The 25,872-nt window shown below is 41.0% G+C and overlaps 1 protein-coding gene across 2 annotated transcripts in view; it reads right to left on the bottom strand.

Moving 5' to 3' along the window:
- The window catches only part of abr (ABR activator of RhoGEF and GTPase), a 232,319-nt gene extending 206,819 nt beyond the window's left edge, over positions 1-25,500 (bottom strand). For both annotated transcript variants that reach the window (XM_020485490.2, XM_031826644.1), the window contains exon 1: positions 24,438-25,500. In XM_020485490.2, coding sequence (XP_020341079.1) covers positions 24,438-25,281 — 844 coding nt within the window. In that variant the 5' untranslated portion in view covers positions 25,282-25,500. The remainder of the gene's footprint in view (positions 1-24,437) is intronic.
- Positions 25,501-25,872: the final 372 nt, after the last annotated feature.

The raw sequence follows: 25,872 nt of genomic DNA, 5'->3' as shown, positions 1-25,872 counted from the left end.
TGTGGCAAATCCAGCATGTAAAAATTATAATAACATTGATCAAGGTTAATTTGTGTTACCACCTGGTGAATTCCCCCCCCCCCCCCCCCCCCATTTTTGTTTTTGATTTTCACATTAGTAATGTGAAAAGGGGGGCCTGATAATCGAATGGATTCGGTATTATGATTTGCGCACACGGCAACCTGTTTGAGACTAATGCGTAGTCAAGCTGCAGCACCCCTGATAAATGTAAATACAATTTGCCAAAGTTAGAGAATTTCTGCAGTCTGTTCATAAAGATATTAAATCATTCAGAAAGGCCTATAACTTAGTCACAGAGGATCATAAGATTCATTTTTTTTAAACTGCCTAGCTGTGGATTGTGTGTACATCCTGTGGCAAATCGGTCAGTGATGACATGTCATGAAGACAAAACAGGCCTTACGCAATATTTAAAATACAATTGCGGTTACAGGTTTGAAAGCAAATTGCTCCTGCAGAAAAGAGAAGACTAATCTGACTGCTGTAGGCAACCAACATATTTGATCAACTTCCAAATATTGTTTCACAAAAGTAAAAAACAAGAGAGATAAAGGCTTTTTGCACGAACACATCAGCCATCACCGGCTAGTGAGCTGTGCATGATTGGGTGATTCAGTGAAACTAGAAAGCATCATTTCCTCCTCATATTGCAGCCTATAATATGTCTCCACACACCTAGTCCTAGACTATTGATGGATTCAAGACAAGGTTGTTTTATTAAGCTCAGATTCTCAGTTTGACAGTGTCAAAGTCACCTGTCATTTTAATCATTTGTGCAGTAATAAAAAAGATCCTTCCAAAGTCTCCTGTAATGTCAAATTAGGCAGAATTATATGAAATGAGTTTATAAAAAAAAGGCAGTTTTTTTCCCCAGACCCTAGGCTACTAGGGTGTTCCCCATGTGTGCAACTTCTGGAAGTGCATCTACTCCACTGCTCTATGCCACCACGCAATTGTGATGATATGCATGCAATGTTTTTTCTCCTCATGCGATCCGGTACTTCTGAGCTCCCTAGGTTACCCCCCTCTTGCGCTCACATTTTGTTCTGGCACATCCCTATTTACCAATTAAGCACTGTTTACCTGCCAGTGTTTTGATTGGCTGAGATATTCGCTTATTGTTTTCTCCCGCCGGATTGGCATCTGTTGTCAAAATTGGAAAGCTGTTTTGACTTTGTGGCTGTGGAAATCAGGTCAAGTGGCCAATAACAATAAAACAAATTCCTGGTTGCTAAAATTCTACACTGTTTGTTGAATTTCAGTGTATGTGAGAAAACCAGCACGGAATAGTGTAGTGAATCAAAGTGCCATCTAAATCGTTGAGAAATATATATTTTAATACCAAAAAATATCGTTTGACCAGCTGTTGGAAGCTGGTGGACCAAAACCGAAAGCAAAAAGGCTCAAACGCAAGTCTCAGCCATGTTACTGGAATTATGGAATGGGAGTTTCAAAACATGTCCTCAATTGGAATGAAATTGACAGCCAACCGTGGTGCTATCTAACAAACCTGAGAGAGATACAACCAGACTTTGTGCAGAGAGAAGAATAATAGCACCACAAAACCATCCATAACAGACCTCACGAAATGCTTTGATGAAATATCAAATCATCCAGAACCATAACCTGAGGCTACCGCTCATTCCTGAGAAAGTCAAACTCATCAGTCACAATAACACAGCCTTACAGGTTTAACCCAGTTACACATAGATAGTAATAACATTTCAGTGCCATCTGAGGTTACAGGCTCAATGGCTGCAGACTTAATGGCCACTGCTGCTAAAAAAGGTGTTCTGCATTGAAATGTGCCCCCATCATATTTCCTGTGTCATGTTCATATTAACAGATACTCTAATGCCCTCTAGCGTTCTGACTATGCCAACACTGATTCAGGTCCTCAAGTGCAGAATTACAAACTAATTCTAATCAAGCGAGAACAGAATATCAGTGTTTCCGCTTGCATTTTTTTCAGCAGCAGTGACAAAGTTAGAACAGGGAGGGGAGGGGGTGGGGCAACGGCATGGTCTCTGTCCCAATTTTTTGCTGTTTTATCCTACAATTCTACACATTTTGCAAGGGCTTATGCTATCTGAGTGACTCAAATATTATTAAAAAATAAATATATACACTACTGTTAAAATATGGGATCACTTAAATGTTCTTGTGTTTGAAAGAAAAGCAATTTTTTTGTCAATGAAAATAATACAGCGTAGAAATTGTTAATGTTGTAAATGACTTCTGTAGCTGGAAACGGCTGATTTTTAATGGAATATCTACATAGGCCCATTGCCAGCAACCATCACTCCTGTGTTTCAATGGCACGTTGTGTTAGCTAATCCAAGTTTATCATTTTAAAAAGGCTAATTGATCATAAGAAAACCCCTTTTGCAATTATTAACTGTTAACTGTTGTTCTGATTAAAGAAGCAATAAAACTGGCCTTCTTTAGACTAGTTGAGTATCTGGAGTATCAGCATTTGTGGGTTCGATAACAGGCTCAAAAATGGCCAGAAACAAATTACTTTCTTCTGAAACTCATCAGTCGATTTTTATTCAGAGAAATGAAGGCTGCGAGAAACTGCCAAGAAACTGAAGATCCTGTAAAACGCTGTGTACTACTCCCTTCACAGAACAGCGCAAACTTGCTCTAACCAGAATAGAAAGAATGGGAGGCCCAAGTGCACAACTGAGCAAGAGGACAAGTGCAGTAGTGTGTCTAGTTTGAGAAACAGACGCCTCACAAGTCCTCAACTGTCAGCTTCATTAATAGTACCTGCAAAACACCAGTCTCAACGTCAACAGTGAAGAGGCGACTCCGGGATGCTGGCCTTCTAGGCAGAATTGCAAAGAAAAAGCCATCTCTCAGACTGGCCAATAAAAACAAAAGCATCGTCTCTTCACTGTTGACATTGAGACTGGTGTTTTGCAATCTAATTTACATAGGTATTCACACCCATGATTCAATACTTTGTAGAAGCACCTTTGGAAGCCATTACAGCTGATTACAGAGTCTTTCTGGGTAAGTCTCTAAGACCATTCCACACGGGGATTGTGCAAAAACATTTCATTATTCTTTTCAAAATTCTTCAAGCTTAGTCAAATTGGTTGATCATTGCAAAACAACCATTTAAGGTCTTGCAATAGATTTAAGTAAAAAAACAGTAACTCAGCCACTCGAACAATCACTGTATTCTTGATAGCAACTCCGGTGTAGATTTGGCCTTGTGTTTTAGGTTATTGTTAAGGTGAATTGATCTCGCAGTGTATGGTGGAAGACCGACAACCAGGTTTTCCTCTAGGATTTTGCCTGTGCTTAGTGCCATTCTATTTAAAAAAATATTCTGAAAAACTCCCCAGTTCTTAATGATTACAAGCATACCCATAACATTATGCAGCCAGCCCTATGCTCGAAAATATGGAGTGGTACTCAGTAATGTTTTGTGTTGGACCAAAATATAACATTTTGTATTCTTTACAAAAAGACAATTGCTTTGCCACATTTTTTGCAGAATTCATATCGTGACTTGTAAACAGGATGCATGTTTAGGAATATTTGTATTCTGTATAGGCTTCCTTCTTTTCACTCTGTCAATTAGGTTGCAGAGTAACTACAATGTTGTTGATCCATCCTCAGTTCTCTCAGATCACAGAAATTAAACTAACTGTTTTAAAATTACCATTGGCCTCATGGTGAAAACCCTGAGCGGTTTCCTTCCTCTCCAGCAACTGTGTTAGGAAGGATCTTTGTCGTGACTGGGTGTATTGATACACCATCCAAAATGTAATTAATAACTCAAAAGGGATGTGTTCAATGTCTACTTTATTTTGTTTTACCCATGTACCAATCTACCCATCTTTGCAAGGCATTGGAAAACCTACCTGGTCTTTGTAGGTCAATCTGTGTTTCAAATTCAGAGATTCAGCGCCCCATCTGCCTGTTTTGCATGTTATTTTGGCATTAATACATGTCACCTATGTTTGAAAACAACATAAAAACATATATAAATAAATAATTGAGTTAAGCAAATCAGCTACAGTTGAAGTCGGAAGTTTACATACACCATAGCCAAATACATTTAAACTCCGTTTTTCACAATTCCTGACATTTAATCCTAGTAAAAATCCCCTGTCTTAGGGCAGTTAGGATCACCACTTTATTTTAAGAATGTGAAATGTCAGAATAATAGTAGAGAGAATTATTTATTTCATATTTTATTTCTTTCATCACATTCCCAGTGGGTCAGAAGTTTACATACACTAAATTAGTATTTGGTAGCATTGCCTTTAAATTGTTTAACTTGGGTCAAACGTTTTGGGTAGCCTTCCACAAGCTTTCCGCAATAAGTTGGGTAGATTTTGGCCCATTCCTCCTGACAGAGCTTGTGTAACTGAGTCAGGTTTGTAGGCCTCCTTGTTCACACATGCTTTTTTCAGTTCTGCCCACAGATTTTCTATAGGATTGAGGTCAGGGCTTTGTGATGGCCACTCCAATACCTTGACTTTGTTGTCCTTAAGCAATTTTGTCACAACTTTGGAAGTATGCTTGGGGTCATTGTCCATTTGGAAGACCCATTTGTGACCAAGCTTTAACTTCCTGACTGATGTCTTGAGATGTTGCTTCAATATATCCACATCATTTTCCTTCCTCATGATGTGAAGGGCACCAGTCCCTCCTGCAGCATAGCACCCCCCACAACATAATGCTGCCACCCCCATGCTTCCTGGTTGGGATGGTGTTCTTTGTCTTGCAAGCCTCTCCCTTTTTCCTCCAAACATAATAATGGTCATTATGGCCAAACAGATCTATTTTTGTTTCGTCAGACCAAAGGACATCCCTCCAAAAAGTACGATCTTTGTCCCCATGTGCAGTTGCAAACCGTAGTCTGCCTTTTTTATGGCGGTTTAGGAGCAGTGGCTTCTTCCTTGCTGAGCGGCCATTCAGGTTATGTCGATATAGGACTCATTTTACTGTGGATATAGATACTTTTGTACCTGTTACCTCCAGCATATTCACAAGGTCCTTTGCACTTTTCACACCAAAGTATGTTAATCTCTAGGAAACAGAACGCGTCTCCTTCCTGAGCAGTATGACGACTGCGTGGTCCCATGGGGTTTATGCTTGCGTACTATTGTTTGTACAGATGAACGTGGTACTTTCAGGAGTTTGGAAATTGCTCCCAATGATGAACCAGACTTGTGGAGGTCTACAATTTCTTTCTGAGGTCTTGGCTGATTTCTTTAGATTTTCCCATGATGTCAAGCAAAGAGGGACTGAGTTTGAAGGTAGGCCTTGAAATACATCCACAGGTACACCTCCAATTGACTCAAATTATGTCAATTAGCCTATCAGAGGCTTCTGAAGCATTGACATAATTTTCTGGAATTTCCAAGCTGTTTAAAGACACAGTCAACTTAGTGTATGTAAACTTCTGATCCCCTGGAATTGTGATACAGTGAAATAATGTCTGTAAACAAGCGTTGGAAAAATGACTTGTGTCATGCAAAGTAGATGTCCTAACAGACTTGCCAAAACTCTAGTTTGTAAACAAGGAATTTGTGGAGTGTTTAAAAAACGAGTTAATGACTCCAACCTAAGTGTATTTAAACTTCTGACTTCAACTGTATATTGTTTTAAAAGGGCAGTAAATGAGGCTGAATGAACTGTTTTGTGGCCAGACAAGGCTTTGCTGCCAGACAAGGCTCCAGGTGTAGCAGTGCTAAGATGTTGGGACAGCTTTATGTAGGCCCTATTTGTCACCGTTATAGTGCAATTAATGTGTTGTTTAGTGTTGTGGCTTTGCCACTTTTTTTTGCCCCACCAAGAATTACATGCAAAAAAAAATGTTTATAATAAAATAGCCACTGATTTAATAAAGAAATTTCAGCTTTTCATTTTTTATAATTTGTCAAATTAAAAAAACATATCCACTTTGACATTATGGGGTAGTGTGCAGGACAGTGACCAAAAATCTTAATGTAATCCATTTTAAATTCAGGCTGTAACACAACAAAATGTGGTAAAAGTCCAAGGGTGTGAATACTTTCTGAAGGCTCTGTATATTCTTGCCATGTAACTACTGTGAAAAAAGTCCATGTATTTAAAATGTGTAGAATGAACATGAAAAAAAAAATGTTATTGTCAGCATCACGTGCTGATATGAGCATCAATCATTTGATTGGATTCAAGTGGTTCTCATCCCCCACACCTCGCACCAGTCAGACACAGCTGAGGTTTTCCCTCACAGTCTCAAAGCCAAAACACTAAGGCTAACACTCAGATGGTGCTATTGTGAACTATGGTGGCACTGACTGGTTTATTGACACACTATTCCCTTTTACCTAGTGTTAGTTGCAATCTGCTTTGTATACACTTCAACCAGCTACCCGAATGCTCTGACAAAGGTTGTGACTCATGAGGCTGAAATGTTGACACCAAACTTACAAGTGTTACTTTGCAAGTGAAGTTTGCAGGAGCTTCTTCTCCTTTATTCAAAATGTCCTTAAGTCTTAATGTAATGACATTAAAGGGATCTACGCTGACTTTTATTTAAGTATTTCTTTTTACAAAGATTTTAGGTAATAAAAACTACAATTCTTAATTTCTCTTGACGCACTGGTGCTCCTAAATTGAAATTACAAATCCCACAGCAAAATAGGAGCATATGCGAGAAAATTAAGTCTCACTGTCTCACTGTAGAGCCCTGTGGAGAACATTTCAACTTTACCTTTCACTTTTATACATAAGTGATGCTGTTCTGACAGTGCTTCCTCATAGTTGGATAGATCGCAGTAACGTAGTTGCACAGTTGAATTCCAATATAAAATGAATTCTCTATAACCATCTCCGTGAGAGTTCTCAGTCATTAAGAGGAAATTAGTTAAGTCATATTTGAGAGCTGTGTGTGTGTGTGTGTGTGAGAGGACTGAATGAGCTGCTCTATGAGGGCCTAGTCCACAGAGTAGAGACGCACAAGCTAGCTCCCACAAACCACCACAGCAACCCGCCACCACATATCTAGCACCTCACCAGGGTCTCCATGGCAGCCAGAGCAGGCAGCCAATCAGCAACAGCCGTTGTTTCTCTGATTTCAGATCCGTGGGAGGCAGAGAGAAGAAAAGGGGGCCCTGTTGCCCCGCTATTAAAACCCGATAGCACAATGAGCCACTGTGTGACTATGTGCGTGTGTGTGTGTGTGGGGGGGGGGGGGGGGGGGGGGGGGGGGGGGGCATGTATGGGACCATCTATGTATTAGATTAAATCAGTGACTTGAGAAATCAGTTGGCTGACTGGAAACCACACTTTGTTCTTTAAAAAAGAGGAAGTGTCTGGCTGCTTCTGCCATCACACAATATCAAAGCAAAGATATGAAAACAAACTCACCCTAAAAACGGTATAATATTTCATTTTAAGGCATGGTTATGAAATATGGAAATAGGACTTTTACAAGAGAAGTTGTCTTTACTCCATACTCCAAGTCTACAAATATGTGGTCTAAACAGTAGCAAAGACAGCTTGGTAGTTCATCTTTTAGTAGTTTAATTATGAGCTCCCGAGTGGCGCAGCGGTCGAAGGCACTCCATCTCAGTGCAAGAGGCGTCACTACAGCCCCTGGTTCGTATCCAGGCTGTATCACATCCGGCTGTGATTGGCCCATAGGGCAGCACACAATTGGACCAGTGTCGTCTGGGTTTGGCCGTCATTGTAAATAAGAATGTGTTCTTAACTTGCCTAGTTAAATAAAGGTTAAAACATTTTGATGGTGTGTTTGGCGGATTCCTGATACGTTCAGTAACTCGGTGACCCCCCCACCCTTGGGTTCCTGTAACAACTCAGCAATTCATCCCCCTCAGGAAGAAGACCACTCCTCTACCACCCCTGGCACACACACAAAGAGCAGCAAGTCAGATGACACACACACACACACAAACCAGATATACAGAGTCCCCTATGTATTTATTTGGACAGTGAAGCTTACAATTTAGCTCAAAACTCAGTTTGGATTTGAGATCAAATGTCTCATATGTTTTACCATTTAGAAATGAAAGCACTTTATGTATCTCATCCCCCCCATTTGAAGGTGTCATACGTTTTTGGAGAAATTCCCTTGTGTATTAAAGTAGTCAAAAGTTTAGTATTTGGTCCCATATTCCTAGGACACAATGCCCAAATCATTGCGACTAGAAACTTGTTGGATGCATTTGCAGTTTGTTTGGTTGTGTTTCAGATAATGTTGTGCACTATAGAAATCAATGGTAAATAATGTGTGTCAATTTGGAGTCACTATTAATGTAAATTAGAAAAAAATGTTTATGAACAGTTCTACATGAATGTGGATGTTATCATGATTATGGATAATCCTCAATCAATAGTGAACCATGATGAGTGAGAAAGTCAGAGACATAAATATCATATCCCCCCAAAAATGCTAACTTCCTCTGTTATTGGTAATGGTGGAAGGTTAGCATGTCTTAGGGTATGATCTTTGTGCCTCTAACTTTCACAATGTTGAGATAATAGGAAACCTATTGCAATAATATAAATATCGCTAATAGAACAGACGTGACCATTTACGATGACAGTGGGTGGACCGGCAGCCATCTTTACAGTAGTAATTAATGTTAAAAATGTAAATGGTGTAGCATTTTAAACGGCAGTGGTCTGAAGGGATAGATCCATTCTATGATTATATTTCTATGATTGAAATGCCACCCACCCTGTATTCAAGAGCATGTTGTGTCTCAACCAATTGAGGGCATAGCACAAAAACCTCAGATGATGTAGAATAGGGTCTAAGCTGCAACATATGCGTATATGATAACATATTTAGTTCACAAGTTTAGGTAATTGATGTTAAAAAGGTGCTATACATAAGATTTTTTAAATTGTTATTTCAGAAAATAATGACGGAATGACTGTTTCACAGTATTACTTACATGCCAGTGTTGTGATTGGCTGTGATATCTGCCTATTGATTTCTCCCGCCTGAGCGGCATCTGTTATCAAAACGGGAAAGGTGTTTTGACTTTGTAGCTGTGTTATCAATGCATTATCTGCCAGTCTAGAATTCAGCCAATGTCAAATTGATGATCTAAGGAAAGAGAACACAGAGCTGAAAGGTAGTGTAGACTCTATTCATGGCAAGGTGGAGCCAAGGGAGAACAAACAGCTTAAAGAAACCTTGCTTGATATACAGTGTCGATCAACGCGGAACAATCTAATATTTACAGGGATACCGGAGAATGACAACAGCAGAGGCTGTGAGGATACTGTCCGAGACTTTATGTCAACTCAACTAAAACTGCCCACTAATGTGTGCAATGTCACTTTCTCCAGAGTCCATAGAATGGGTAAGGCCTCTGGGAATAGGTCACAGGCTATTATTGCATGTTTTGACAAATTTAAGCAAAAGGAAATGACAAAGAGCAGGGGTAGAAAACTCAGAAACACAGATTTTGGAATGAATGGTAACACCCCCCACTCAAGCGTTGCCCGAGTCAAAGTCTCCATGGTGATGGTTAAACTTTACATCAACGGGCAACTGTATCGGGACTCCAGAGTAACTCCCTGGCTATTTTAATCCAATGTTCAAATCGGAGTTTGTGTTGTAGTGTATCATGTCAACTTCAACTATAATGAATACCCCTGCTCTTTACCCCTGAGTAATTGTCTCTGGCCCCCTCCCAGTTAGGGGGAGTGATGAGCTCTACAGCAGAGTCTCACAACTCAATCGCTGGTTGAAAACTGTTTTCTGCCCCTCCCAAAAGTTAGAATTTGTAGATAATTGGCCCTCTTTCTGGGACTCACCCACAAACAGGACCAAGCCTGACCTGCTGAGGAGTGACGGACTCCATCCTAGCTGGAGGGGTGCTCTCATCTTATCTACCAACATAGACAGGGCTCTAACTCCTCTAGCTCCACAATGAAATAGGGTGCAGGCCAGGCAGCAGGCTGTTAGCCAGCCTGCCAGCATAGTGGAGTCTGCCACTAGCACAGTCAGTGTAGTCAGCACAGCTATCACCATTGAGACCGTGTCTGTGCCTCGACCTAGGTTGGGCAAAACTAAACATGGCGGTGTTCGCCTTAGCAATCTCACTAGGATAAAGACCACCTCCATTCCTGTCATTACTGAAAGAGATCATGATACCTCACATCTCAAAATAGGGTTACTTAATGTTAGATCCCTTACTTCAAAGGCAATTATAGTCAATGAACTAATCACTGATCATAATCTTGATGTGATTGGCCTGACTGAAACATGGCTTAAGCCTGATGAATTTACTGTTTTAAATGAGGCCTCACCTCCTGGCTACACTAGTGACCATATCCCCCGTGCATCCCGCAAAGGCGGAGGTGTTGCTAACATTTACGATAGCAAATTTCAATTTACAAAAAAAAAAAAAGACATTTTCGTCTTTTGAGCTTCTAGTCATGAAATCTATGCAGCCTACTCAATCATTTTTCATAGCTACTGTTTACAGGCCTCCTGGGCCATATACAGCGTTTCTCACCGAGTTCCCTGAATTCCTATCGGACCTTGTAGTCATAGCAGATAATATTCTAATCTTTGGTGACTTTAATATTCACATGGAAAAGTCCACAGACCCACTCCAAAAGGCTTTCGGAGCCATCATCGACTCAGTGGGTTTTGTCCAACATGTCTCTGGACCCACTCACTGTCACAGTCATACGCTGGACCTAGTTTTGTCCCATGGAATAAATGTGGTGGATCTTAATGTTTTTCCTCATAATCCTGGACTATCGGACCACCATTTTATTACGTTTGCAATTGCAACAAATAATCTGCTTAGACCCCAACCAAGGAACATCAAAAGTCGTGCTATAAATTCACAGACAACACAAAGATTCCTTGATGCCCTTCCAGACTCCCTCTGCCTACCCAAGGACACCAGAGGACAAAAATCAGTTAACCACCTAACTGAGGATCTCAATTTAACCTTGCGCAATACCCTAGATGCAGTTGCACCCCTAAAAACTAAAAAAATGTCTCATAAGAAACTAGCTCCCTGGTACACAGAAAATACCCGAGCTCTGAAGCAAGCTTCCAGAAAATTGGAACGGAAATGGCGCCACACCAAACTGGAAGTCTTCCGACTAGCTTGGAAGGACGGTACCGTGCAGTACCGTAGAGCCCTTACTGCTGCTCGATCATCCTATTTTTCTAACTTAATTGAGGAAAATAAGAACAATCCGAAATTCCTTTTTAATACTGTCGCAAAGCTAACTAAAAAGCAGCATTCCCCAAGAGAGGATGACTTTCACTTTAGCAGTGATAAATTCATGAACTTCTTTGAGGAAAAGATTATGGTTATTAGAAAGCAAATTACGGACTCCTCTTTAAACCTGCGTATTCCTCCAAACCTCAGTTGTCCTGAGTCTGCACAACTCTGCCAGGACCTAGGATCAAGAGAGACGCTCAAGTGTTTTAGTACTATATCTCTTGACACAATGATGAAAATAATCATGGCCTCTAAACCTTCAAGCTGCATACTGGACCCTATTCCAACTAAACTACTGAAAGAGCTGCTTCCTGTGCTCGGCCCTCCTATGTTGAACATAATAAACGGCTCTCTATCCACTGGATGTGTACCAAACTCACTAAAAGTGGCAGTAATAAAGCCTCTCTTGAAAAAGCCAAACCTTGACCCAGAAAATATAAAAAAAAATATCGGCCTATATCGAATCTTCCATTCCTCCCAAAATTTTTAGAGAAGGCTGTTGCGCAGCAACTCACTGCCTTCCTGAAAACAAACAATGTATACGAAATGCTTCAGTCTGGTTTTAGACCCCATCATAGCACTGAGACGGCACTTGTGAAGGTGGTAAATTACATTTTAATGGCATCGGACCGAGGCTCTGCATCTGTCCTCGTGCTCCTAGACCTTAGTGCTGCTTTTGATACCATCGATCACCACATTCTTTTGGAGAGATTGGAAACCCAAATTGGTCTACACGGACATGTTCTGGCCTGGTTTAGATCTTATCTGTCGGAAAGATATCAGTTTGTCTCTGTGAATGGTCTGTCCTCTGACAAATCAACTGTAAATTTCAGTGTTCCTCAAGGTTCCGTTTTAGGACCACTATTGTTTTCACTATATATTTTACCTCTTGGGGATGTTATTCGAAAACATAATGTAAACTTTCACTGCTATGCGGATGACACACAGCTGTACATTTCAATGAAACATGGTGAAGCCCCAGAGATGCTTGTTCTAGGTCCCAAGAAACAAAGAGATCTTCTGTTGAATCTGACAATCTTAATGGTTGTACAGTCGTCTCAAATAAAACTGTGAAGGACCTCGGCGTTACTCTGGACCCTGATCTCTCTTTTGAAGAACATATCAAGACCATTTCGAGGACAGCTTTTTTCCATCTACGTAACATTGCAAAAATCAGAAACTTTCTGTCCAAAAATGATGCAGAAAAATGTATCCATGCTTTTGTCACTTCTAGGTTAGACTACTGCAATGCTCTATTTTCCGGCTACCCGGATAAAGCACTAAATAAACTTCAGTTAGTGCTAAATACGGCTGCTAGAATCCTGACTAGAACGAAAAATTTGATCATATTACTCCAGTGCTAGCCTCTCTACACTGGCTTCCTGTCAAAGCAAGGGCTGATTTCAAGGTTTTACTGCTAACCTACAAAGCATTACATGGGCTTGCTCCTACCTATCTCTCTGATTTGGTCCTGCCGTACATACCTACACGTACGCTACGGTCACAAGACGCAGGCCTCCTAATTGTCCCTAGAATTTCTAAGCAAACAGCTGGAGGCAGGGCTTTCTCCTATAGAGCTCCATTTTTATGGAACGGTCTGCCTACCCATGTCAGAGACGCAAACTCGGTCTCAACCTTTAAGTCTTTACTGAAGACTCATCTCTTCAGTGGGTCATATGATTGAGTGTAGTCTGGCCCAGGAGTGGGAAGGTGAACGGAAAGGCTCTGGAGCAACGAACCGCCCTTGCTGTCTCTGCCTGGCCGGCTCCCCTCTTTCCACTGGGATTCTCTGCCTCTAACCCTATTACAGGGGCTGAGTCACTGGCTTGCTGGGGCTCTCTCATGCTGTCCCTGGAGGGGGTGCGTCACCTGAGTGGGTTGATTCACTGTTGTGGTCATCCTGTCTGGGTTGGCGCCCCCCCCTTGGGTTGTGCCGTGGCGGAGATCTTTGTGGGCTATACTCAGCCTTGTCTCAGGATGGTAAATTGGTGGTTGAAGATATCCCTCTAGTGGTGTGGGGGCTGTGCTTTGGCAAAGTGGGTGGGGTTATATCCTTCCTGTTTGGCCCTGTCCGGGGGTGTCCTCGGATGGGACCACAGTGTCTCCTGACCCCTCCTGTCTCAGCCTCCAGTATTTATGCTGCAGTAGTTTATGTGTCGGGGGGCTGGGGTCAGTTTGTTATATCTGGAGTACTTCTCCTGTCCTATTCGGTGTCCTGTGTGAATCTAAGTGTGCGTTCTCTAATTCTCTCCCTCTCTTTCTTTCTCTCTCTCGGAGGACCTGAACCCTAGGACCATGCCCCAGGACTACCTGACATGATGACTCCTTGCTGTCCCCAGTCCACCTGGCCATGCTGCTGTTCCAGTTTCAACTGACCTGAGCCCTAGGACCATGCCCCGGGACTACCTGACATGATGACTCCTTGCTGTCCCCAGTCCACCTGGCCATGCTGCTGCTCCAGTTTCAACTTCCACCTGACTGTGCTGCTGCTCCAGTTTCAACTGTTCTGCCTTATTATTATTCGACCATGCTGGTCATTTATGAACATTTGAACATCTTGGCCATGTTCTGTTATAATCTCCACCCGGCACAGCCAGAAGAGGACCGGCCACCCCACATAGCCTGGTGTCCTATCTGGATGTATGTAGCCCTTCCTAACAAAATACATGAGCTTTTTAACTTTGTCAACATAAATATTTACATCATATTTCATATTTTGGCTTTGACCGAAACGCATTTAGCTACATCTGTAAATGATGGGCAAATAAACATTCATGGATATAGTCTACTGAGAAGAGACAGGAATAGGAATGGTGGGGGTGTAGCACTGTACATTCAGAATCATATACCTTTTAAGAGGGATGACCTTAATGTATGTCAAATAGAGACACTATGGGCTCAAGTACATCTGCCTCACCAGGCAGCCATATTGGTAGGATGTGTGTATTGACCTCCTAGCTCTAAGGTGTCCTATCTGGATGACTTATGCACTGGGTTTGACCAGACCACAGATAGCAACAGAGATGTAATTATCTTGCGAGATTTAAATATAAATTGCAAGGATCATAATAATTTGAATAGAACAAAATGTATGAGATTTGTTTCAAAACCACAGTTCTAGGCATATGGTTAATGATACTACTAGATCGTCAACTAAGATGGGTCATCGTTCAGACACATGCATTGATCTGATCTTCTGTAATATACCATTGCAATGCTTAAAAGCCAGATCAATGCCAGTGGGCTGGACAGACCATAATATTGGGACCATAACCATAAACACCAAGGTTCCAAAGAAACTCCCAAGGATTGTGGTCAAGAGAAATATGTAAACATTTAATCATGAACTATTTCAAAATGATTTGGCTGCTGTACCCTGGGAGCTGATTTATCTAAAGGATGATTTAAATCATGCTACAGAATGTTTTATTGATTTGCTCACTGAGGTAATGGACCATCATGCCCCCAGTAAGAAAGAGTACAGTTGGGGCACGTCCATCTCCATGGATTGATGAACTGGGTGAAGCTTTTTCTCAAAGAAATATGTAGAAAGTCTTAGCAGCCAAATCTGAACAGAATTATAGAACATTGTGTTTATGCAGTTAAATTAAAATCGCAAGAGAATTTTTATTTTAAAACAAAGCTTTCATTGATTGGAAAAATGATTCTAAAAAAATAAAATAAAAGTATGGAATACAGGTAAGGGCTTTACTTGGTACATCTTTCTCATCATGCCCATCTAGTGTGGAGGTTGGCAGGAGAATAATAACAAAACCAGCTATCATTTTGCAGATTTTTTTACAAAGATATTTGATTTACTGAGCAATAATGTAAACACACATTCTTCCTAACAAGCTATTGTCCAATGGATTGATGATCATATTATGAGCAACAAGACCTGCTCCTTTAGTCTACAAATGGTGTCAGTAGGAAGTGTTAAATCTATTGAAGTCATTACCGGATGGTAAATCTACAGGTTATGATCTTATGGATAATTCTTTTACTTCGCTATGCTGTTCCCAGAAATACATTTAATTGCTCACTGGAAAAGGGGATGTTGCATGTATGGAAGCATGCTAAACTGTGTCCTATTCCGAAAGACGGCAAAGAACCCATTACTCCTGTCAATAGTCGACCAATTAGTGTACTCCCTTCACTCAGTAAGATATTGGAGAGTATTGTGAGTAGACAAATATGGGATCTGATTACAGCCAAATCAGCATGCTTATTGCAAAAACCATTCCACTACATTGGTTGATATGACTGACCAGTGCCTCAATGCTATGGATAATGGCAGGTTTGTGGGGGTACTATTTTTTTATTTTAGTACAGCATTATGGTTTTAAGTAGGTAGCATTGAATTGGGTACAGTCATATCTAACTGACACGAAACAGTCCACCTATATCAATGGTTCATTTTCTTCCCCTCATGCTTTAAACTGTGGAATACCGCAGGGCAGCTGCCTTGGGCCACTTCTTTAATTAATATATACCAATGACCTTAATTATGCCTCATCTGAAAGTCAAGTTACGATATTTGCAGATGATACTACAATTTACACAGAAAGACAGTCGGTTAAACAGGTACAGTAAGCTTTACAAGGAGATTGAGAATATCAGGGAGTGGGTTTGCCGGAAAACCTAGTTTTAAACACCAAGGAAACCAAAGTTATGTTGGTCTATTCCACTAGGAAAAGGCCAACACAGCATGGGATACAATTAAGTATGGGGGGAGTACAAATTGAGGAAGTGGCAGAAACCAAACTACTGGGAGTGCAGCTAGACAACTGATTATCATGGTCGTCTCAAATAACTACTCTATGTAAAAAAAATTAAAACAGTATGCGTGATCAGAAGGATAGCTAACTATTTACCAGGAAAGATTCTTAAGCAAATAACACAATCATTAATTGAGAGAGGTGAACTACTGTTCTGTTGTCTGAGGAAATGTATCAGCAAGTGAAATTAGGAGGCTACAGACTGCACAGAACAAAGCAGCAAGGATTGTTTTAAGGTGGAGATATAGTTATTCTGTTGTAGTCATGGACAATGCTCTTGGTTGGTCATCAAGAAACAAGATAATAAATAAAATATTTAAATAAATATAAATAAAATATTTAATATACACCATTTAAAAAACAGTCACTCTATTCAAATCAAATTTTATTTGTCACATACACATGGTTAGCAGATGTTAATGCGAGTGTAGCGAAATGCTTGTGCTTCTAGTTCCGACAATGCAGTAATAACCAACGAGTAATCTAGCTAACAATTCCAAAACTACTACCTTATACACACAAGTGTAAAGGGATAAAGAATATGTACATAAAGATATATGAATGAGTGATGGAACAGAACGGCATAGGCAAGATGCAGTAGATGGTATCAAGTACAGTATATACATATGAGATGAGTATGTAAACAAAGTGGCATAGTTTAAAGTGGCTAGTGGTAGGGTGGAGATGATATGGTCCTTGACTAGTCTCTCAAAGCACTTCATGATGACAGAGGTGAGTGCTACAGGGCGGTAGTCGTTTAGCTCAGTTACCTTAGCTTTCTTGGGAACAGGAACAATGGTGGCCCTATTGAAGCATGTGGGAACAACAGACTGGGATAGGGATTGATTGAATATGTCCGTAAACACACCAGCCAGCTGGTCTGCGCATGCTCTGAGGGCGCGGCTGGGGATGCCGTCTGGGCCTGCAGCCTTGCGAGGGTTAACACGTTTAAATGTCTTACTCACCTCGGCTGCAGTGAAGGAGAGTCCGCGTGTTTTGGTTGCGGGCGGGCCGTGTCAGTGGCACTGCATTGTCCTCAAAGCGGGCAAAAAAGTTATTTAGTCTGCCTGGGAGCAAGGCATCCTGGTCCGTGACTGGGCTGGTTTTCTTTTTGTAATCCGTGATTGACTGTAGACCCTGCCACATATCTCTTGTGTCTGAGCCATTGAATTGCGATTCTACTTTGTCTCTATACTGACACTTAGCTTGTTTGATTGCCTTGCGGAGGGAATAGCTACACTGTTTGTATTCGGTCATGTTTCCGGTCACCTTGCCCTGATTAAAAGCAGTGGTTTGCACTTTCAGTTTCACGCGAATGCTGCCATCAATCCAATTGGTCAGAGACAGACATTCAGTAAATACTAGGAATATATTGTCCACCATCTGTGTTATCCAGAAAGAAAAGAGAAATGGGAAAAATAACATTTCGATATAGAGCAATGAAGAAATTGAATAATTGAACTGAGCAAACCAGAAACCTTTAAAACCATTTAAATATAATACACAGGAAAGTTGTGCTGGACTATGGTAGATGAATTTATTTATTTATCGGGTCAATATTTTAGTGTATTATGTCTGTAACAGTGTGTTGTGTGAAAATGTGTTTTATATTATAAATTGTATTTTAATGTTTAAGGACTCTTGGAAGATGAGTCCAAGTGAGGACTAAAAGAGATCCAAATCAAATCCAAATCTAGTGGCCAATACAGAAATACCTCTCATTTCCTGGTTGCTAAAATTCTACTTTGTTTTCTTACAAACTGAAATTGAGCGAACAAACAATGTAGAGAATCATTGTACCATCTAAATCACTGCAAAATTATTTTCAGTAACATAAAAACATCATTTTTACAGCCGTTTAAAGCTGGTGGTTCAAAACCTTGAGTAAAAGGCTCAAGCGCGAGTCTAAGCCATATTAAAGGAAATGGGATGTGGGCGAGGGGCGATATTTGTTCTGAATGCAACCAAGTGCTATTGCAATTCATCTAGCTTCCACATTGGGGAGCAATTCAGGGAAATTCTAGGTGTAACACCTTTAAAGGATTCCAAAATATCATTTTTTTCTTTCTTTTTTTTAAATGCATCCAAGAAATTGTAAAATAGGTTGACACCCCTGTTTGTAAGATTTAAATTATATCAAACTAAGCCGTTCATCTTTTCCAGTGATGAAGACATTGATGTCTCATGGTATGGTTGAGTATGCAAAGTTGGTCAACTTTGAGGACTTATCGTGAATGTTTTGGCATTCAGGTCAAAAAAGTCCCTTTCTAACCACTTCTTCCATGGGCAAACATGTATGGAAAGTTGTTTTAATCAAAATGGATGCTGTCAAAAAGTGATGGAATTCAAATGGATTTACCCTTTCAAAATCCACATTCTAGCCAGGCTTCTCTCCTCATTACAAACTCTTCACTTGAGCTCAGCAGTTTAGAGCATGAGCTTGTACTTATTGTTCACACCTTCGGCACAAGCTATTGTGTGTGTCATTTCCCCACAAACACACATCCTGCCTGCCTGGCTGCCAAGATGACACGCTGATCACCAAGGTAACACCACAGATAGGCCGTTGAAAACCGGCACTAACAGCCCGAGTTAATAGCCAAACAGCTTGACTTCCATATTTAAGCACATTCTCTACATGGCTGAAATAAATGGGAAATCTCTCATCTTAAGTCCGTCTCCTTACAAAGGGACTAAATGATGACATAAGCCACAAATTATCCTATGTGGAGAAATGGAGGGTGTATGTTGCTCAGAGGACAGCAGCCTCAGCTCAATGTAGTATAGCCTACTGTACTGAGCTGTCAGGGCCAGACACACACACAGCACATGTAGGCAAAGTACAAAAACATATTCCATAGACACACACGTTACATTGGGTAACAGCTGGCTGTGTTGTCGGCATACCAGCTAAGCAGGACGGGCCTCGACAGGCCCTGCATTTCTGAGAGGAGAGAGACGTGGATAAGGAGACGAACGTGATATAAAATTAATCTCCAGCAACGTGACAAAGATAGGTTTGTTCTCCACTCTTCCAAAGGAACCCTGCTGTTAGAAGTACAGCAGCCACGGTGCGGAGTTCACCCCCTTTCTAATTGCATTAGGTTAACCAAAACAACATGCAATGTCATGGTGTCAAACGTATAGTACACAAAAGTAGAGATGGGAGTTGGCTGTAGCTTTTGTCATTATTGTTGTTAGTTTGTCATTGCTCATGAAGAACAGAGGAAGTCTAACAGGCAGGGAACTCGAAGCAGATGCAAATCCTCTTCTAGCCACCTTTTGAGGTGAAATATAACCTCAGCCAAGGTGTGAATTACCATGGAAATCATGCATGCATCAAAGAGAGTGACTGGAATCCAACTGACCTCATTTTCTCTGAAAAAGACAAGTGACAGGAATGAGCAGAACTCTATGGTCTGATGGCTTGGTCCCAAGTCCCATACCATTCATCTGGAAGTGTTTCCCCTATATTAATTTAGCAGTGGCACACTGCCTAGACTAGCTTTTAAGATCAAAGAGATCTTCCTCAGATTCTCATCAGATCGTCCAAGAAACGTCCAACGTAACTAGCTAGCTTGTAATCCTGTAAGTGTAGACAACCATATTCATAGATGTAATAATTGTTAGCTAAAATACAGTAACATTACACTAGATAAATAATTATTTGGGTTAATATAGAATTGGTTGGTGAGGTCATTAAGATCCCCCCCCAATTTTTTTTTAAATATAAAATTATCCACAAAATTATATTCACAGTGCAGTTATCACAAAACTACCACTAACAGGGGTGGCAGGTAGCCTAGTGGTTAGAGCGTTGGGCCAGTAACTGAAAAGTTGCGTGATCGAATCCCCAAGCTGACAAGGTAAAAAATCTGTCGTTCTGCCCCTGAACAAGGCAGTTAATCCACTGTTCCAAGGCCATCATTGTAAGTAAGAATTTGTTCTTAACGGACTTGCCTAGTTAAATGAAAGACTGCAAATGCCATTTGTACCACAACGCGCACTACTGAAAACAGGTGCATCTTCCTCATCAATATCAATGTTCATCATTTACTCCTGTTTGAACAGGTATTCCCTTAATAATGGCATTTGAGACATGCATTAGAAAGCTACAATTATTTAATTTTTTAACCAATAGAAACCCACATGTGGAGGAGTTTGTTTTCTTTTGCCCTGTGTTTGATTTGTGAGCTCAGCTTAAAAACTTGGTGGGCAGGCTTTTGTTTAACCCTAGACTAATGAAGAAGCAATTTGCCTTCATCAAAACAATGTTTTTGTTGCATATTTCAGTCTGGAAACTGCCTAGGTTTAGGGGGAGTTATCAATGTAATACATTCTAAAATGGCACACTCTAGCGGTTCGCAAAAAAGCTTTAAATAGACGAGACAAATGTATTATTCCAAACCGTGGTTGGAACGCATATTCCCCTACTTTAAATCAACCAGTCCATTTTGAATTTGCGATAAAGATGTCGTGATTTGTCAAGAAATGTATCCCAACAGTTAGTTAGTTTTTAAAGGCAGTAATTTCTGTAGGCCTAATGGGAGGTTTGCAAAGCGTGCATGTGTGTAGAGGGAATGGTCGGATAAAAATCGCGTGAGCGACATGTAATGGAGGGAAAAGAACTGTGATCACTTGGCTAGGTTTATTTTTTTGTTGCGAGTCGCTAATGCACATAACAAATAAAATAAATCATAGACAAGTTTTAATTCAAGTTGATTCTTCGGGACAAAATTTCACTTGCCCGAAGCCACCTGCACACCTTCATTGCCCCCCCATGTAATATTTGTGATTTAAAAAATGTATATAAAATATAAACAGTTTTAACGCTAATCATTTTTTTCCATTTGTCACTTTCCTAATTGAGACGAAGAGATCAAATTCAGCTTCACCCGATTTTCAGATGAGTTTCAAAAGAAGAGAACAAGAAAATGTTTATGCATTTTGAAGTATAATGTCCTTTTAAAAAAGTAACCTGAGGTGACCTTCTTAGTCATTCAACAACTTGGTAGCCCACTTAGTTGCCCACTTTCACTCAAAGTCAGGACTCGTGAAACCTGTTCTCAAAATGACTAACTTACGACTTTCTTAACTGTTTCCTGCTCAGCAACAGAACTGATTGACTGAAATCAACATTGAAGGTAAATCTGCATCTGGTTAACAGACAGACCACAGAGTGCATTGGAATTCATTGTCTATTCACCTTATTCAACCATTTGCTCCTGCAAGTGAATGTTATGTTTGTGAAACACAAAGGACATGCTGATGCGGTCTGTCTGAGCCAGACTGGATTGTGCCGCTAGAATTTAGATTGTCATTGCTCTAGCACCTGGTCATTAGAGGGACGAGGAAGCTGCACACTCTCCATTATCCCTAATGAACCACTCATCCATATCAAGTCCCTCTCCTAGGGTACTTCCCTCGATACATGTGCATCATAGAACTATATACAGGTAACTGCCAAAATAAAAGAAACACCAGCATAAAGTGTCTTAATATGACGAGCCACCAGAACAGCTTCAATGCGCCTTGGCATAGATTCTGCAAGTGTCTGGAACTCTATTGCAGGGATGTGACACCATTCTTTTACAAGAAATGTGATAATTTTGTGTTTTGTTGATGGTGGTGGAAAATGCTGTCTCAGGCACCACTCCAGAACCTCCCATAAGTGTTCAATTGGGTTGAGATCTGCTTATTGAGAGAAACACACTTTAAACCCCTCATTCAAAGTTACTGAGATCTCTTCTTCTGGCCATGGCAAAATAATGGGAAACGTGACCCTAAGCATGATGGGATGTTAATTGCTTAATTAACTTAAGGAACCACATCTGTGTGGAAGCACCTTCTTTCAACTTTGTATCCCTCATTTACTCAAGCGTTTCCTTTATTTTGGCACTAACCTGTAGATACTGCCCCTCTAGAAGAACTGCCCCTCCTTACTTTCAGGCTATGCTCAAACCCTACTCCCCAACCAGAGTACTCCGTTCTGCCACCTCAGGTCTCTTGGCCCTCCCACCCCTACGGGAGGGCAGCTCCCACTCAGCCCAGTCCAAGCTCTTCTTGGTCCTGGTACCCCAATGGTGGAACCAGGTTCCCCCCGAAGCTAGGACAGCAGAGTCCTTGCCCATCTTCCAAAAACATCTGAAACTTCAAACAGTATCTTAAATAATTCTCCTCACCTCAACCCCTCCACCTTGTAATTTTAAAAAAGTCCAAAGTTTGGACACACCTAAAACATTTAAGGGTTTTTCTTCATTTTTTCTACATTGTATAATAATAGTGAAGACATCAAAACTATGAAATCACACATATGGAATGATGTAGTAACCCTAAGTATTAAACAAATCAAAATATATTTTATATTTGAGGTTATTCAAAGTAGCCAGCCTTTGCCTTGATGACTGATTTGTACACTCTTGACATTCTCTCAACCAGCTTCACCTGAAATGTTTTTCCAACAGCCTTGAAGGAGTTCCCACATATGATGAGCAGTTATTGGTTGCTTTTCCTTCACTCTGCAGTCCAAATCATCCCAAACCATCTCAATTGGGTTGAGGTTGGGTGATTGTGCAGGCTAGGTCATCTGAGGCAGCACTCCATCACTCTGCTTCTTGGTCAAATAGCCCTTACACAGCCTGGAGGTGTGTTGGGTCATTGTCCTGTTATAAAACAAATGATAGTCGCACGAAGCACAAACCAGATGAGATGGCGTATCGCCACAGAATGCTGTGGTAGCCATGTTGGTTAAATGTGCCTTGAATTCTAAATAAATCACTGACAGTGTCACCAGCAATGCACCACCACACCTCCTCCATGCTTCACAGTAGGAACCACACATGCGGAGGACATCCATTCACCTGTGTAACCTTTATTTAACTAGGAAAGTCAGTTAAAAACAAATTCTTATTTAAAATGAAGGCCTACCGAGGAACAATGGGTTAACTGCCTTGTTCCGGAGCAGAATGAGAGATTTTTTACCTTGTCAGCTCGTGGATTTGATCCAGCAACCTTTCGGTTACTATCCCAACGCTCTAACCACGAGGCTACTTGCCACCCCTTACAAGGACACAGCAGTTGGAACCAAAAATCGCAAATTTCGACTCAAAGCAAGTCTCTTCTTATTATCTAGTAGTGGTTTCTTTGCAGCAATTTGACCATGAAGGCCTGATTCACACAGTCTCCACTGAACAGTTGATGTTGAGATGTGTCTGTTATTTGAACTCTGTGAAGCATTTATTTTGGGCTGCAATCTGAGGCTGGTAACTAATTAACTTATCCTCTCCAGCAGAGGCAACTCTGGGTCTTCCTTTCCTGGGGAGGTCCTCATGAGAGCCAGTTTTATCATAGCGCTTGAAGAAACGTTCAAAGTTCTTCAAATTTTCCGGATTGACTGACGTTCATGTCTTAAAGTAATGATAGACTGTTGTTTCTCTTTGCTTATTTGAGCTGTTCTTGACATGTGGACTTGGTCTTTTACCAAATAGGGCCATCTTCTGTATTCCACCCCTACTTTGTCACGATACAACTGATTGGCTCAAACACATTAAGGAAAGAAACTCCACAAATCAATTTGAACAAGGCACACCTGTTAATTGAAATGCATTCCAGGTGACTACCTCATGAAGCTGGTTGAGAGAATGCCAATTGTGTGCAAAGCTGTCATCAAGGAAAATAGTTGCTACTTTGAAGAATGTCAAATATAAAATATATTTTGATTTGTTTAACTCTTTTTTGGTTACTACACGATTCCATGTGTTATTTCATAGTTTTGTGAAAAAAATTCAAACAGGTGGTGAAATTGCACTTGCAATTCACCCACCTTCTAGCTTTGACTCTATGGACAGCTACATTATTGAGGAAAAATGTACTTCATATGCCTGTGGTGTGGTTGTCCCGCCTAGCTATCTTAAGATGAATGCACTAACTAAGTATCTCTGGATAAGAGCATCTGCTAAATGACTAAAATGTAAAATGATTAAAACGTTAAGTTGATCTTTTCCTTGCTGTCATTTAGTCATGTGTGAACTGCCATGTCAAACATTCCTTGTGACTGACAAAACCAGAACAAAGTATTGCCTAATAAAGCCCAACAACCTGAGTAAATATTGACAAACTCCTTCAAGGATGCAATGTGGTTTTACCTGCTATTGTGGAATCTGGTGCAAAGGTTAACACTTGCCAACAATCTTTACTCAAACTTCACAGCCACAATCTCGTTCACTTATAATGCATGTCATACAGTGCAGGTCATTGGCTAGTTATAGAGATGGTGCAACACCAGTCATTCTCTCAGGATTGTCTTATCAGTGCCATTGCCATAAAACTTTGACTCCACAAATAGCACCTTCCAGTGCTGTGTAAACCCCAACTTATGTGACCAAGCAAATAAATACATTACCCGAAGAGGAGTCTTCATGGTCGGAGCTCAAGTAGCCTTCACTGCGTCTGTCTGGAGTGCTGCACCCGGAACCACCGGTAAGGGATGCAATGAAGGGCGCAGGTATGCAGGAAGGAGACTGCCTCCCATCATCACTGGAGTCGAAATCTCTGCTCTGGCGGAATGGGCACAGGGTGTCCGGGTAGGGTTTCGACCTCTGGCTGTCTCTGGTGGTCGTTTTGGTGTTCACCAGGTTGCTCTTGACGAAATTCTCATTGAGCTCAGCATCCTCGTATTCATGGTCACTAGCCTCCCTGCTGTTGCTATCAGTACCGGAATTCAGTTTCCCTATTATGCGGCCGATGCAGTTTCCATCAGCTTGAGAGAGCCCTGATGAGATTGTATTCCCTTGTTTCTGGAAGCTTGGCTTTCGCGGGGGCGCGGGGGGGATAAGTTTACCGGTCCTACTACTGATCCTGGTCGGCGGCTCTGGTTTGCTGCCTGGCGTCTGTAGTTTCATGCTTCCACTACCAGGCAATTTCATACTTTCGCCGTCTACTTTTTCATTATCCCATTTCCTTTCTGTTTCGGTCTTTGATAATATAGGTTCAACATTCAAGTTGTCGTCTTTAGTGTCTTCCCATCTTTCCATGTCAGAACTTTTCTTCTGTCTAGCGATGGTGGTCTGTAGGTATATCACCTTGAATTTCTCCTCCGACAGCGCCTGCTGCAGCGTTTTGAGATTCGCTTTACGTGTTTCTAGCTCTGTCTCAACATCTTCCACCGAGATTAAATCCATTTTAGGTGCTTCCACGTCAGGAAATTCCCTTTTCCAATGTTTTTCGAATTCCTCTTGCTCCCACATATTGTCTCCTGCGAAGATCGGCGATTCCGTGTAATTGCCCCTTGAGGAAATTGTTCCCTTTACAAAAAGTAATGATTCTGTCGCATATGGAACCTTTTATCGGCTAAAATTCCCACAAACTCATTCCATACTTGCCACTCCGTTGTACATTAACACACACACACACACTTGTTAAATCTCCAACGCAATCGCTTGATCAGTTTGGTATATCCAAATAAAAAGTTTCGAGTTCCGGTAGATAGTTGGTGACGTAGACCAATTAAATGAGACAGTCGTATGGCGCGTTCAAATCAACTGGAAACTGGTAAATCTTCGACCGCCGACTTCAGTGCGTTCAAGTAAACTGGGAACACGGAAAGAAACGAGTTCCGAGTGGGAGAAATCATTTTGAACGGTCATCCAACTCGGGAACTCGGCCTCTTTCTTGAGCTCCGACTATTATACTTGAAGTTCACTGACGTCATGATTTGACCTCGTTTTTTTCAGAGTTGCCATGTCTTGAAAGCACCAAAAGTGATGATGGAGCATTCTTTTTTAGATGGAATGTAAAAGCAGATTATTTACCTGTGACCTTACCTGCATTACAAAAAA

The sequence above is a fragment of the Oncorhynchus kisutch genome, linkage group LG6 (genome assembly GCF_002021735.2).
Source record: "Oncorhynchus kisutch isolate 150728-3 linkage group LG6, Okis_V2, whole genome shotgun sequence".
NCBI classification, from domain to species: domain Eukaryota; kingdom Metazoa; phylum Chordata; class Actinopteri; order Salmoniformes; family Salmonidae; genus Oncorhynchus; species Oncorhynchus kisutch.
Note: the sequence above shows the minus strand (reverse complement) of the source record. Positions and strands in the feature narration are given on the sequence as shown.